General features: G+C 39.1%; 1 protein-coding gene across 1 annotated transcript in view; it reads left to right on the top strand.

Annotated features, from left to right (window-relative positions):
- SBNO1 (strawberry notch homolog 1) overlaps positions 1-15,261 on the top strand; it is a 54,388-nt gene that overhangs the window by 22,991 nt on the left and 16,136 nt on the right. Inside the window, 18 exon segments of the mRNA XM_059676918.1 lie at positions 919-922; positions 925-1,080; positions 1,934-2,069; positions 2,143-2,248; positions 2,381-2,534; positions 2,970-3,152; positions 3,713-3,810; positions 5,121-5,272; positions 7,374-7,571; positions 7,935-8,102; positions 8,202-8,377; positions 8,834-8,965; positions 9,630-9,765; positions 10,414-10,526; positions 10,606-10,677; positions 11,122-11,221; positions 13,802-13,876; positions 15,034-15,180. Of these exon segments, the coding sequence (XP_059532901.1) occupies positions 919-922; positions 925-1,080; positions 1,934-2,069; positions 2,143-2,248; positions 2,381-2,534; positions 2,970-3,152; positions 3,713-3,810; positions 5,121-5,272; positions 7,374-7,571; positions 7,935-8,102; positions 8,202-8,377; positions 8,834-8,965; positions 9,630-9,765; positions 10,414-10,526; positions 10,606-10,677; positions 11,122-11,221; positions 13,802-13,876; positions 15,034-15,180 (2,306 nt within the window).

The following is a 15,261-nucleotide window of genomic DNA, read 5'->3' as shown; positions in this document are numbered from 1 at the left end:
GGAAACCTAGTGAGTGCTGAATTTACTTCTGAAAGGGTGCAGTATAATAAAGCTGGACAGATGGTGTGCCCATCACAGCATTTAGGCAATTACTGCGGTTGGAGACTGGTTTAGACCCTTGTGCATCAGTGGACTGTGTACCAGACCTGTGCTCATATTAAGACAGTTCTCAAGTGGAAGAAAATGTGTCTCAGCGTCTAAAGCACAGTCCAGTGTGATTAGAATCTTAGGTTTTAGCAACTCTTCGTTGTCCTCCAGCTCTGCACCAATTGCTCAGTTACAGGGTGGAGTAGACAGACCTAATTCCTGCACGTCTCTCCCTGTAGGCCTTTGACAATATGTAAACATGAATCTACCTGTCACAGGAGTCCCTGGTGGGCTCAGTGTTGTCCTACTCCCCGATGCTTTTCAGGGTGGGCCTTCCTGACTGGATTGATAGGTAAAGTGCTAGGGCTTGAGTGACTACTAACTGTTCAAAACAAAAACATGTAATTGGCACCTAAAATGTTTTTTTATTTCTGAGTCAGTGTAATTGAAGAAGGGCGCATTAACTATTAATCGCAATTCTTGTATTTTCCTCATTACTTACAGTGATTTCTATATAGTAGTAAGTGCACATTAAAAATTCGTAGAATGAATATTGTGACTTTTGTAGGAGTTTGATTTATAATCTTTTTTGTGTGATAGACTTTTTTGAGACTTTGAAAACTGTACCCTTGTAGCATAAAGCTGTGTATACATATATGTGTGGGTGTGTATATGTATATTCATATGTGTAAGAAATTTCGTGTATGCTCTTAGGAAGTCCTTAACTCCCCTGAGCCCACCGTAGACCACCAGATTCCCATCAACATGTGGATGGGATTCATGTTTCAGAGAGAAAAGTGTACTTATTAAATTCTTCTCTTTCTTTTTCAGTTTAAGTATGGAAAAATTTCTTCCAAACATAATGGGAGTGTGAAAAAGGGTGTGATTTTTGCCACCTATTCTTCCCTTATTGGTGAGAGTCAGTCCGGCGGTAAATACAAAACAAGGCTGAAACAGCTTCTGCATTGGTGTGGCGATGACTTTGATGGCGTGGTATCCTTTGCAACAAGAGTTTTCATATTTTTAATGACACAAAAGTTAATGTAAGGAGGAACATTTGGAAAACAGGAATCCCGAGATTAAATAAACAAATTGCTGGGACATCAGCTTTAATGATTACCCAGAGTCCAGCGGGTCAGAAAGTTGGCTCTGCCTTGTGGAGGAGGCCAGCATCGCAGTCCCTTGTTAGGAAAGTGATTGGAGGTGTGGGAAATGCTGAATACTGTCTCCCTTTGGGGATCCACATGGAATGTCCACATGGTAAAAGTACCTGAGAAGACAGGTGACACTGGTGCCTCCGTGCCTTCCTGACTGATTTGCTCACAGCTCACCCTCACTGTCTTAAATGGGGACATCAGTATTCCACATGCCAACTAAGTGGGTTACTATTAGAGCTCCCATGGACAGAATTTGACAGATTTATCTGTGTGGTGGACTTACTTGCCGTATGGATCTTTTCCTTCATCCTAATTAATAATTAAGTATCCGATTAAATTGAATACCAAATTCAGTGGGTGCCTCTGAGACCTGAGGGAGGCGTTGAAGTCAAGGAGAGGTACATAGAGGGCTTCATTGATGTTTGTAATAATGAAAAAGAAAATCTGAACAGATAGGGCAATATGTTAAGATTGGACAAAGCTGGATGATAGGCACGTAGTTGTTATTTTAAAAGTTATTACCCAGGAGCTTGTTAACAACATCCTTTCCCCTAATAATCTTGAATTTTATGCCAGGGCCACCACCCTAGAAATCCTAGATGTTTCCAAAGGGAAATAAAAGGTAACTTCCTGGGAGATTGAAGGCACATGCTACTAATGTGATACATTCCTTAATTCATTCCTTACAGATAGTGTTTGATGAATGTCATAAAGCAAAAAACTTATGTCCTGTTGGTTCTTCAAAACCAACCAAGACAGGCTTAGCAGTCCTAGAGCTTCAGAACAAATTGCCAAAAGCCAGAGTTGTTTATGCTAGTGCCACTGGTGAGTAGCCGTTTATTTAAAAGATAGATGTGTTCTTTTTTCAGCTGTAATATGTTTTATTTTGCTTTTTCAGGTGCTTCTGAACCACGAAACATGGCCTATATGAACCGTCTTGGAATATGGGGTGAAGGAACTCCATTTAGAGAATTCAGTGATTTTATTCAAGCAGTGGAACGGAGGTAATGCAACTGACTGTACACTATTTGCTCTCAGAAGCAGTCTAAAAGATGTGTATTGCTAAAACCTCTCTCCCATATGTTAAAGCCCTACTATATTTAATGATAGTTACTGTGTGTTTTAATTTTATTCAGAGGTGTTGGTGCCATGGAAATAGTTGCTATGGATATGAAGCTTAGAGGAATGTACATTGCTCGACAGCTGAGCTTTACTGGAGTGACCTTCAAAATTGAGGAAGTTCTTCTTTCTCAGAGCTATGTAAAAATGTACAATAAAGCAGTCAAGCTGGTAAGATCTATTCCCTTAATTCCTAGTATTTTTAATGCACCTGCTAATGTTTCTGTTAGTTTTGTTCAGTGTAATGTGGGTGAGCCCATGAGAGTATATTTCTCCCAGAAAACACACAGATCATCAGGTTCTTATTTTCCTAATATTCCAAGCCTTCTCTTTCCTAATTTATTAAAAATAGCCATTTATTTAAGTTGCATGGTTTTAAAAATCACACTATTTCCTAAAATACCTTTATCAGTTCATAAGAATTTTGGGACAGGTTTATGTAAGCATCCTGAAAATCCTTTTAAGAGATCCCAAAATTACTGAATATTCTTCATTAAATTAATGTTAAATGATCTTGCCCTTAGCATTATTTTGATTGAACCAGTTATTTTAAAATAATTTGCACTCAAAGTTGAAATACTTAAAATGTTGGTTGTGCATCTTCAGTGGGTCATTGCAAGAGAGCGGTTTCAGCAAGCTGCGGATCTGATTGATGCTGAGCAGCGGATGAAGAAGTCCATGTGGGGTCAGTTCTGGTCTGCTCACCAGAGGTTTTTCAAATACTTGTGCATAGCATCCAAAGTCAAGAGAGTTGTGCAGCTGGCTCGAGAGGAAATTAAGAATGGAAAAGTAAGTTGGCAAACATATTAAGAGATTTCTTCTTTGGAAATGTGTTTCGGTTTTTTTTTAAACCTTTTGGGTGTTGAGATTTCCTACTTGTAAAGCCTGCTCTTTTTAAAGGATAGTAGTAAAAGTATTAATACAGTTAAGACTGTGAAAAATACAGGTTTTAAAATAACAATAGCAACGTGTGGTTATAAAGAATTTAGATAGCTCAAAAAATGTAAAGAAATAGCCATAACTATAATTTGGCCATCTGTTGATATAACTTCTGATAACATGTGGATATATATTTATTAAGGGTTTTTTTCTTCTTGATGAATATATCTCTACTTAAAGCACAAAGAAATCTGGGGCGGGGCTTCCAGTGTGTCCACTGCTGTATGCTATTTCCTAGCTAAGTTCTTATACATAGCATCTCTCAAATACATGTAGACTAAATAAATGAGCACATGTGTAAATAATGGTCATTCTTGTTTGAAATCTTTTATTTTACTAAGTATGTAAAATGTCTTTTAAAACCATGTGCTGCATGTTTTCTTTATAATCCTATGTTTTCTGTTTCTCAGTGTGTTGTAATTGGCCTGCAGTCTACAGGAGAAGCCAGAACATTAGAAGCCTTGGAAGAGGGCGGGGGAGAGCTGAATGATTTTGTTTCAACGGCCAAGTAATGTTTTTAGTTTTGAGTTTTTACTTAGGTCAGTGATTTTCAACCTTTTTCATCTCATGGCACACATAAACTAATGAAAATTCTATGGCATACCAAAAGATATATTTTCTGCCAATCTGACCAAAAAAAGGAAAAGGTATAATTTTGATAGATTCATACTGGAGGGCTATTGTTGTGTTGGCTGTTGTCATTTTTTTATTTGACAATCTAAAGGAAAAGGTGTCAGTACCCCTAAGTTTTAAAAATTGGTATTGGATATTTTAAAAATTATTGCGGCACACTGGTTGAAAATCACTGACTTAGATTAACTTAAATGTTGGCATTTCCTGGAGCTAAAATTTTTGGTTCACCTATATCATCTTTTAAAGTTTTTCTGATCTTAGTTTTTGCAATTCTGTGTGGATCCATACACTATATCTTTTGGAAAACAACAGAAATGCTGAAATGTTAAGCATTTTGACAGTATTATTCCAAGTGTTTGGATGATTACTGAAAGGGCTTGATTTTTGTTTTGCACCTCTTGGAAATGTGACAGCTGGGTCTAGTTTCTGTTTTACTTTCGCATTTGTGTATTTCGAATTGCAGTTTCAATAAGTATATAAGCAATAAGTATAGTTTGTCCCAATTTAGGAAGCTCTAATAATTGCAAATAGTCATGAGATTGAAAAAGAGTTTTACAAAAATGTTTTGGCGTTGTATTTCAGTTTGTTTGCCTAACCTGCCAGTTCCTACTATGGTAGTAAAATTAGCAAAATGACTTGCCACCATACTATCTCTTGCTTTAGGGGATACATTCAAATGGCTCTTTTAAAGTAGATATAAACAAAACCACTTTTAAAAGCAAAACATGCCCCTGTTAATCTGTATTTTTCTGAACTTGGGTGCTTAGTTCTGCCCTTTCTAAAATGATAGTCATTAGTCATGTGTGGATATTGAGCAGGTGACTTGGCTAGTCCAAATTAAGTTGTGCTGTAAGTATAAAATACACACCAAGTTTCAAAGAGTCCAGATAAAGTAACATAAAATAGTTAACTGATTACATGTTGAAGTGATATAATGAGTTAAGTAAAATATATTGTTAAAATTTTACGTTTTCTTTTACTTTTTAATGTAGCTATTGGAAGGTAAAAATTAAGTATTTGGCTCTGCTTGCATTATATTGCAATTGGACAGCCTTGGCCTAGAATATTAAATTCATTTGAGCTGGATTATCAGTATTTTGTAAGCTTGAACAAAGTATATTATCAATAAAAAAACAAAACAAAAAAACCGGGACCGCTCATTGTCACTTTTTCTCTCTCCTATAGAGGAGTGTTGCAGTCACTCATCGAAAAGCACTTCCCGGCTCCAGACAGGAAAAAGCTTTATAGTTTGCTGGGAATCGATTTGACAGCTCCAAGTAACAACAGTTCACCAAGAGACAGTCCTTGTAAAGAAAATAAAATAAAGAAGCGGAAAGGTGTGTGTGTGTGTGTGTGTGTGTGTGTGTGTGTGTGTGTGTGTGTGTTTAATGTTGTTGAAAATAGTATAGATTTGAAGCAGATATACTTTGGGAATTAACTACTTTCATTGAATCAGCAATTGGCTGCATATTTTCAGTGTTGCTCATGTAGTTTGCAGTGCACAAGAAACCCTTTTTAAATCATGGCTTGAACCGTTTGAATAGTGCTGTCATGGCCCGGCTAGCGAGGCTCAGTGGTTGAGCATTGATCTATGAACCAGGAGGTCACGGTTCGATTGCCGGTCAGGGCACATGCCCGGGTTGTGGGCTTGATCCCCAGTGTGGGGCATGCAGGAGGCAGCCGATCAGTGATTCTCTCTCATCATTGATGTTTCTATCTCTTTAACTCCCTTCCTCTCTGAAATCAATAAAAATATTTTTTTAAAAAATAGTGCTAGCATGGTGTTAAGCACTGGCATCCATATGAAAGCAGGCCTTAGGTTTTCAGTTTTGTAGACAGGAAATTAAGGTACAGGAAGACTAAGAGGTTAAGGAGTTTTCCCAGGTTCACAACAGCTAGTAGGTGATATATGGGAAGCAGAATCTAGGCCTTTATGTTGTCAAAAACTGCACATTTGTGTATTTATAGTCTTATTTAAAGAGGCTTCTGTTAGTTTATTATTTCATTATTGAAATACATGAGCCAATGTTTGTTAGACATTTTCTAGTAATAGAAACATGGGTTTGTGTTAAGGTGCTAAGTTGTTTGAGAAGTTGCCTTCTTGGGCTCTTTCTAAAGGGTGATGATAACTTGCTGTGAACTCTAAACACAATGCCTGACACTTTAACCCAGGGGTGGGCAAACTTTTTGACTCCAGGGCCACAATGAGTTCTTAAACTGGACCGGAGGGCTGGAACAAAAGCATGGATGGAGTGTTTGTGAGAACTAATATAAATTCAAAGTAAACATCCTGTTTCATTCATTCTAAGAAATACATTTTCTAATTTGTCTGAAAGTGGCTTGGTTATTATAGTATAATTGGCAGTGTTTTTATTAGTGTCACGGCATGAAAAGTAATGCTGTTTCAGATATCTTTTCTGAATATTCAGTAACAATTCAAATCAGCACCTTCTGTGGCTTAAGTACAGTTATATCAATTGTTTGTACAGTTGAACCTTGAACAACACGGGAGTTAGCAGCAACTCCCAAGTTTTGGGGGAGTGCAACTTTTGACTCCCCCAAAACTTAACTACTAACAGCCTGTTGTTGACTGTAAGCCTTACCGATATAGACTGTCAGTTAACATATATTTCTTGTGTTATATTCTGTGCATTATATACTGTATCCTTGTAATAAACTCAGACAGAGAAAAGCAAATGTTATTAAAATCATAAGATTGTAAAAATGACACTTGTACTTATTGAAAAAAATCAGCACGTAAGTGGACTTACGCAGTTCAAACCCATCCTGTCTATGGTCAGCTGTATTCCAGTATGTCTTTATTTATTTATTTTTTTTAATATATCTTTATTGATTTCAGAAAGGAAGAGTGAGGGAGGGAGAGAGAGAAACATCAGTCATAATAGAAAATCACTGATCGGCTGCCTCCCACACACCCCCCTACAAGGGATCGAACCCGCAGCCCAAGCATGTGCCCTTGACCGGAATTGAACCTGTGATTCTTCAGTCCGCAGGCCGACACTATCCATTGAGCCAAACCGGCTAGGGCTTTAATAATTTTTTTAAGTATTCTGTAAAACTGAATATTTAGGCATCTTCTCTCAACCTGATAAACAAATTGTGACAGCGCCAGAGATTCTGTTTTATCTCTGTTCTGATTTTATTTGAAACTTGTGCCCTTGAAGGCAGTCTTGAGTTTTTAATTATGTATCTAATTTTTTCTTAAGAATAAATTAGATACATAATTGAACATAACCTAATTTCTATGTTAGTCCAAAAGGTTAACGCTTTTTTGTAAATTTTATTTGTTCTTACATATTTACGTAAATGCTCCCCTTCTACCAGTCTCATTCGAATTAACTCATGAACTAAATGTGATTTCCTGGATTTTGAGAACAGTGTGTTTGGCTGACTGTCTTTTCCGCGGTTTGAGGGTAGGTGAAGAAATAACTCGAGAAGCCAAAAAAGCACGGAAAGTGGGTGGCCTCGCTGGGAGCAGCTCTGACGACAGTGGGAGCGAATCCGATGCCTCTGATAACGAGGAGAGTGACTATGCGAGCTCCAAGAACCTGAGTTCTGGAGAGGATGACGACTTCAACCCGTTTAGAGATGAGTCCAGTGAGGACGATGAGGATGGTGAGTTCGTCAGTGTGTTAAATGGAAGCTGAGGGGTCATTATTTTTGGTTATTTGACGTGGGGTATTGTAGTAACACCTTTTATCCTCTGTGAAGTAAACACAAGACACAGATTCTAGTCTTTGCTTGGTGGAGAGCTCCTAGACTGTCTTCTGGAGGGTTAGCTCACTTATGTGAGATGATCTCAGTTTTGTGCAGTTATTTTAACCTCAAACCATGGACTTGTGTGTGGATGTACTGGACACTGTAGTTGGCAACCGTTTACAAGTTATCAGTTAATAATACAAAAAAGCTCAATGGTCCTGTCCTTTGAAGATTCCCACTTGTTTTAACAAATGATTTGACATCTATCTTTTCTTTCAGATCCTTGGTTAATCAGAAAAGACCACAAGAAAAACAAAGATAAAAAAAGAAAGAAAAGTATAGATCCAGATTCTATTCAAAGTGCCTTATTAGCATCAGGTCTTGGATCAAAACGACCTAGTTTTTCATCCACACCAGTTATTTCACCTGCTCCTAACAGTGCACCAGGTATCCATGTGAAAGCTTGCTTTGTGAAATGTACTTTTAATTTAAACAAAACAAATATTTAAACTCTGTACTGATTTTTAACAAATGTACTTTATCTAGCTAACAGCAACACCAACAGCAACAGCAGCCTTATAACAAGTCAGGATGCCGTGGAAAGGGCCCAGCAAATGAAGAAAGACCTACTTGATAAACTAGAAAAATTAGCTGAAGACCTCCCTCCTAATACCCTGGATGAGCTGATTGATGAACTTGGCGGCCCTGAGAATGTTGCTGAGGTATATAGGATTTGAGCAGGGCTGTGTCTCTCCTTGGTAATTTTTTGCCACCTTTAAAACCCTGTAGAATGAGTGATATTTTGGGTATCATCATATGATCGGTCTAGTTTCCTCTCAGATCTTAGGGCCCTTGTTCTTACTCTGTCCTCATCCCAAGCTCGTAGTGTCTGCGTGTCTGCCCTGAGACACTCAACTCTGTCCCTGCACCGAAGGCAGCCTCTGATCATTGCCACATGCCTGTTATCTCCACTGGAATCTGAACTTTTCAAAACCAGGGGCTATGTTGCAATGTTTCTCCCACAGCGCCTGGTGCAGCACAGGCCGTGCAATACATGTTGGCTCATCATCCCTTTTGCCTCGCACCAGGTTTCTCCAGTGAAGGAGTCCTGGGTCTGAATCAGGCACCTTAATTGTAAGTGGCAGTTTGTAAGTGGCACCGTTTGTTTGGCTTTGCAGATGACGGGCCGCAAGGGGAGGGTCGTAAGCAATGATGATGGAAGCATATCTTATGAGTCAAGATCTGAACTTGATGTCCCTGTGGAAATACTAAATATCACAGAAAAACAAAGGTTTATGGATGGAGATAAGGTATGTTTTTCTGGGATACTTTCTTCTTTTCCTTTCTTTTGTGGGATGCTTTTCAGTGACAAGAATACTGTCCATATAGTTAGACATTTAGATTAATCTTTAGAAGGTCTTTTTCTTTTAATACGAATTGTCCCTGTTTAATGTTGTTTTCCTATATTTTTTAGTAATTGCACACAATGAACATTCACATGTTTTATATATTTTTTAAAAATATTTTTAAATTGATTTCAGAGAGAAAAAGTGAGAGGGAGAGAAATAGAAACATCAATGATAAGGAATCATCGAAGGGCTGCCTCCTATATGCCCCCTATTGGGGATCAAGCCCACGACCTGGGCATGTGCCCTGACCGGGAATTGAACTGTGACCTCCTGGTTCATAGGTCATTGATCAACCACTGAGCCACACTGGCATGTTCTCAACTTTAAGGACATTTTCTGGACCTTGTTCACATTACTACTACCTACCACCCTTAGCTTCAAGAGAGACTGGGAAGTGTAATCATTCTGGGCCTCCATGAACCCAGCTAAGATTGGGGGTTCTCTAATTTAGGAAGAGGAGAGTGGGTATTGATGGATCCCCAGTAATCTACCTAAGGACTTTATTTACACTTCCCTGCTTGTCTTTGTGCAAAGATTACCTTTTTTTCTCTTACATTTGATACAGAATATTGCTATCATCTCGGAAGCTGCCAGCTCAGGTATTTCATTACAAGCAGATCGGAGAGCCAAGAATCAACGACGGCGAGTGCACATGACTTTGGAGTTGCCCTGGAGCGCGGACAGAGCCATTCAGCAGTTTGGTAAGGTCCCGCGTGCATTTCACTCAGCAGACGGCAGATCCACTGGGGAAATGTGTACACGCCAGTCTGTATTTATTATCAGATATCTTAAACTCCGCATACATTTAGATTTTGGAGGTGTTGTGTGTAGCATGTACCTTAAAATAGGGAGTGCATCATGAATTCATACCTGTTTTACTTATTTAGTATTTTTTCTTTCATGCCTGTTTTAAAAGATGTAAAAGATCTGCAGTGGGACTTCATGGGGTCTGTGGCATGCTGTCCCAGAACAGGGCTTGTCAGGGGTGTCTTCATTACAGACCCTTGGGTTGATCAGGGCGTGTCAGAGCAGCTGCTACTCATGTCCTTTTCAATCCTACAGCCTTCACTCGGGGCGCATTGCTCCTCCCCTCCTTCCATCTTCACGTCCCTGGGGCCCGGTGATTATAAATAAGAATTTGGGCAGAATCCATAGCAGCTGTGCATCAGCAACATTGTGGTTAACCAAACTGGGGCAGCAATAGTAATATATTTAGCATTTAACAGTTTTATATTTTTCCTCATTTCAGGGTTTCTGGATCCCACCTTAGTGTTAAATGTTAGGAATAGATCTCAGAATTATCTGTTTCTAGTGAACACACTCTGATTTTTTTTTTAATGTGGTTACAGGACGAACTCATAGATCAAACCAAGTTACAGCTCCTGAATATGTCTTTCTAATTTCTGAATTGGCGGGAGAACAAAGATTTGCATCTATTGTTGCTAAAAGACTTGAGAGTTTGGTAAGTTTTGGAGTTGTATCGATGTGTGTAAAGGCTGGTGTACGTTACCTGTCTGATTGGAAATTTTATGCTTTGATAGGGGGCACTTACACATGGTGACAGAAGAGCAACAGAATCCAGAGATTTGAGCAGGTTCAACTTTGACAATAAGGTACATTTCAGATTTCCATCTCTGATGCTTGCAGTAGTGTGTTGGTTCGTGGAAGTGGGGGCTGTTGAAAACCTAGCAATGCCACCTCTCCGGGTTTTGCTGTAAAATCATGGTTTCCCATAGACAGAAAGACAAGATTTCACACGTCGGTGAGATCTTCAGTGATCAGCTCTGCAATATAGTTATCTTTTTATTCCTATTGGAAGTAGGAATATAACACATGTTTGTGAATGAATGAGGTGTGAGTTCCCAGAAGTTCTTGATTGAATGTCTGCTATGTGCAGAGGTGTGAAGTAGGCATTACGCAGTATAGAATATGTACAAAGATAATTTGTTCCTGCTGTTTTTGATTCTGTGATACAATTATAATTTTTATAGTATTGACTTGGTCACGTGATTGAAGAGTACCCAAATGTTAAAACTGGTTTGTTTGTTTTATTGCAGTATGGAAGAAATGCATTAGAAATTGTCATGAAGTCCATTGTAAACCTAGATTCTCCTATGGTATCACCGCCTCCAGATTACCCTGGAGAATTCTTTAAAGGTAACTTTTTTTAAAAAAAATATTGATTTTTTTACAGAGAGGAAGGGAGAGGGATAGAGAGTTAGAAACATCGATGAGAGAGAAACACCGATCAGCTGCCTCCTGCACACTCCCTACTGGGTATGTGCCCACAACCAAGGTACATGCCCTTGACTGGAATCAAACCTGGGACCCTTGAGTCTGCAGGCCGACGCTCTATCCGTTGAGCTAAACCGGTTAGGGCTAAAGGTAACTTTTAAGAATAATCATAACAAAGGAAAATGAGTATTGATAAGGAGGTACTCAAACCTGTTCTAATGTGCAGTGTTTTTACTTCTTATAAAACTTAGAAATTGAAAGTTATTAGACACCTAAGTTGATCAATTGTAATAAGCAGTTGATTTATTAAATTTCATTCAAATGAAGATGCTTTTGCTTTTGATGGTGTACAGCGCGTTACTACTAGATTCATGGAGGAAAGTGGTTTGTTAGGTATATTTAAAATTATTATGCCCAATAGCTTTTAAAATGAAATTTGAAAGTTAAAGTACCTTAGTTAATAATCTGTGGAGATTGGTGGGGGACATAGATAAAATTGGCCATGTGCTAACAGTTGTTAAAATGGGGTAATGAGAATGTGTGTGGTTCACAGCATTTTCTTTACATTTGTATGTGTTTGGAAATTTCCATCCTATATAATAAAAGGCTAATATGCAAATCTACCGAACAGCGGAACGACTGGTTACTATGACATGCATTGACCACCAGGGGGCAGATGCTTAATGCAGAAGCTGCCCCCTGGTGGTCAGTGCGCTCCCATAGGGGGAGATCTGCTCAGTCAGAACCCGGGCTCACAGCTGGTGAGCTCAGTGGCCTCTCCCGCCTCTGTTGCAGGCCGGCTGTAAGGAGCAAGGGGTCCCAGGCTGCGAGAGGGTGCAGGCCAGGCCAAGGGACGGACACACACACACACACACACACACACACACACACACACACCCTGCCCCAAGTGCACGAATGTTGTGCACCAGGCCTCTAGTATTAAAAGAAAATTCTAGGTAGTGTTAAGGAAGTTCTTAGACCAATCTCGCAGATCTGTAGTATAGACTCAACCCCATAAATGTAAGTAGTTCAGTTGGTTTTAGTAGCTCAGGAAACTGTGAACATATTTTGGAAAATAGATGTAAGAAGTAGGTGTAAGATGTTTGACGTATTATTGTAGAGTTAGCATTTCTCACCAGAAGGGTTGAGCCAGTGTTTGGTGGTGGTAGCAGTCCATGTTGACATGTTAGGCAGGGTCTTTATGATCACCAACGGCATTTAATAGCTAAAGCCTTGGCCTTGCTGTTGTCGTCTCTTTCCCTCTCCCCTTCTCTTTAAGATTACATGTTACTTAATCATCGTAAGTAATGAAAGAAACCTAAAAGTGTATGGTGAAGAGTCAGTCTTGTCCTTACCTGCCACCTTCATTTCCACATACCAAGGTTACAGATGTTGACAATCTGAACAGTGACATCCTTCCAGCATATTTTCTCCTAAACACTTCTTATCTTTTAAATGCAATTAACACTGTTTTTACAAAGTACTTTTCACTTAATACCTTACTGACATCTCTTACAAGCCAGTAGCTATAGCACTAATACTTTTTTTTGTAACTGCATAGTGTTCTGCAGCTAGCTTATGTAAGTTTCTCCAGTTATTCCATAACTGGAATTCAGTGGGCTTTCCTGTTTTTGCCATTACAGACAGTGCTGAGATTATATCCTTGTATGCAGGGTGCGGCAAAAGTTGGTTTACAGTTGTGAGTACTTAATTTTTGTATTGTTTAATAAGATTTTCCATATGAAGCCTACTTTTGTAAACCTACTTTTGCCCCACCCTATACAGGTAATTTATGGGGATCGGATGGGTTCCCAAAGAAGGCATTTTTTGCAGTAGAGATCTTTGTCTACACGATTGTCATCCGCAGAATCTAGACAGTTTTGAGCATGCAAATGAAAGTGCGCGTAAACCATGTCATCATGCTTCCTGTTGACCTTTTTCCCTCACTTCCTTATTCTATAAGACACCAGTATTTTTTAAAGCTCCATAAACTGCTCTCTTAGTAACAAAATTCAGAACATGCTTACTATTATAGATGTTGTTTTTGTTGCAAATTCTATGGGTGACAGCTGGTAGTCAAAGATCTCCACTGCCAAAGATTACTGTTGGAAAGATAAGATTTTTTTAAAATTTATTTTAGAGAGAGAAACATCGATTTGTTCCGCTTATTTATGCATTCATTGGTTGACTCTTGTATATATGTGCCCTGACCAGGGGTTGACTCAGCAACCTTGGTGTATCAGTATGATGCTCTAACCAACCTGGCCAAGGCCATAAGATATTTTAATGAAATATTAAACTAGACTGTGCGGCTTGAGTATTGTAGGAGTTCTGAGTTTCTAAAGACCTTTGGGGCCTGTCGATTCCATTTAATTTGGCTAATAGGAACTGTGGAAGAAACATAGGCTGTGTCTTAGTGTTAGAACTTGATCTACTTTGATTAGTCAGGTGACAGTTCATTTGGGTTTTGAGGTTTTTTATTATTAATTTATTTTCTTACAGATGTTCGGCAAGGACTGATAGGGGTTGGCCTGATAAATGTAGAAGACCGCTCAGGAATTCTAACTCTAGATAAAGGTACTGCTATTAGTTTTGTATATACACATAGCTGTTGCTGTGTTAGTAAAGCCCATTTTGTTATTTATGGGTTTATCAACTTGAAGGGGAAGGTTCAAGTTCGTAACTTTCAATCCCTCGTTACTGAGTGCTCACAAAGCACTCCGGGTGGTTTCGTTCTCCTCTGATCACTCAAAAGAGGTTCAACCTCTGTTCTGTCTCAATAGCAGCAGTTCTCATCCCAGGTTGCACGTATGATCAGCTGCCAAGCTCTTAAAAAATACTGAAGTCAGGGCTAGAGCTAAGGCATGGTTACCTTCCAAAGCTCTGAGACATTCTTTTTTTTATAAAAATGTGTGTTTTATTGACTTCAGAGAGGGAGGGATGGAGGGAGGGAGGGAGGGAGAGAAAGAGAGAGAGAGAGAGAGAGAGAGAGATCAGTGATGAGAGATAATCATTGATCAGCTGCATGCCCCACACTAGGGATTAAGCCTGCAACATGGGCATGTGCCCTGACTGGGAATTGAACTGTGACCTTTCCTGGTCCATAGGTTGATACTCAACCACTGAGCCATGCCGACTGGGCCAAAACTCTGAGACATCCTAGTTGTGCAGCCAAAGTTGAGCTTCACTGACTTCTAGCACTTAACACTTGACTAGCTAAGACTTGATGTTGAAGAATGAACATTATTATGCTAAATGAACATTTTTGTGCTAAACTGTGTTCATACTATTTTTTTTAAATATAGTTTATTGATTTTTTACAGAGAGGGATAGAGAGTTAGAAACATTGGTGAGAGAGAAACATCGATTCAGCTGCCTCCTGCATACTCCCCACTGGGGATGTGCCTGCAACCAAGGTACATGCCCTTAACCAGAATCGAACCTGGGACCCTTCAGTCCGCAGGCCAATGCTCTATCCACTGAGCCAAACCGGTTAGGGCTTTGTGTTCATACTTTTAACAAATAAAGTTGAAGATGCAAAAATTCAGTTTGGCAAACATCCTTTGAGCATGGACTATGGTCATGCTAGTTGCTTGAGATAGAAATTGTCTGATTATAACTGTTTTGGGAACAGTGCAGGAGGTGTGACGAAAACTCCAGAGGAGAAAGCGAGACTTTGAACTAAGCTTAGATGAACAAAATTTGAATTGTTTCCTATAATCTTGTGGTTGCAGATTATAACAACATCGGAAAATTCCTGAATAGAATTTTGGGCATGGAGGTGCACCAACAGAATGCATTATTTCAGTATTTTGCAGACACACTCACTGCAGTTGTTCAAAATGCCAAAAAAAATGGAAGATATGATATGGGAATCTTAGGTAAGTGGGTAATTTTTTAAAAAAAATTGATATTTCGAGAGGGTAAGGGGGAAGGAGAAGGAGAGGGAGAGAGGAACATCG

The sequence above is a fragment of the Myotis daubentonii genome, chromosome 19 (genome assembly GCF_963259705.1).
Source record: "Myotis daubentonii chromosome 19, mMyoDau2.1, whole genome shotgun sequence".
In the NCBI taxonomy this organism is placed as follows: Eukaryota; Metazoa; Chordata; class Mammalia; order Chiroptera; family Vespertilionidae; genus Myotis; species Myotis daubentonii.
This window is presented reverse-complemented; position numbering and strand designations above follow the sequence as displayed.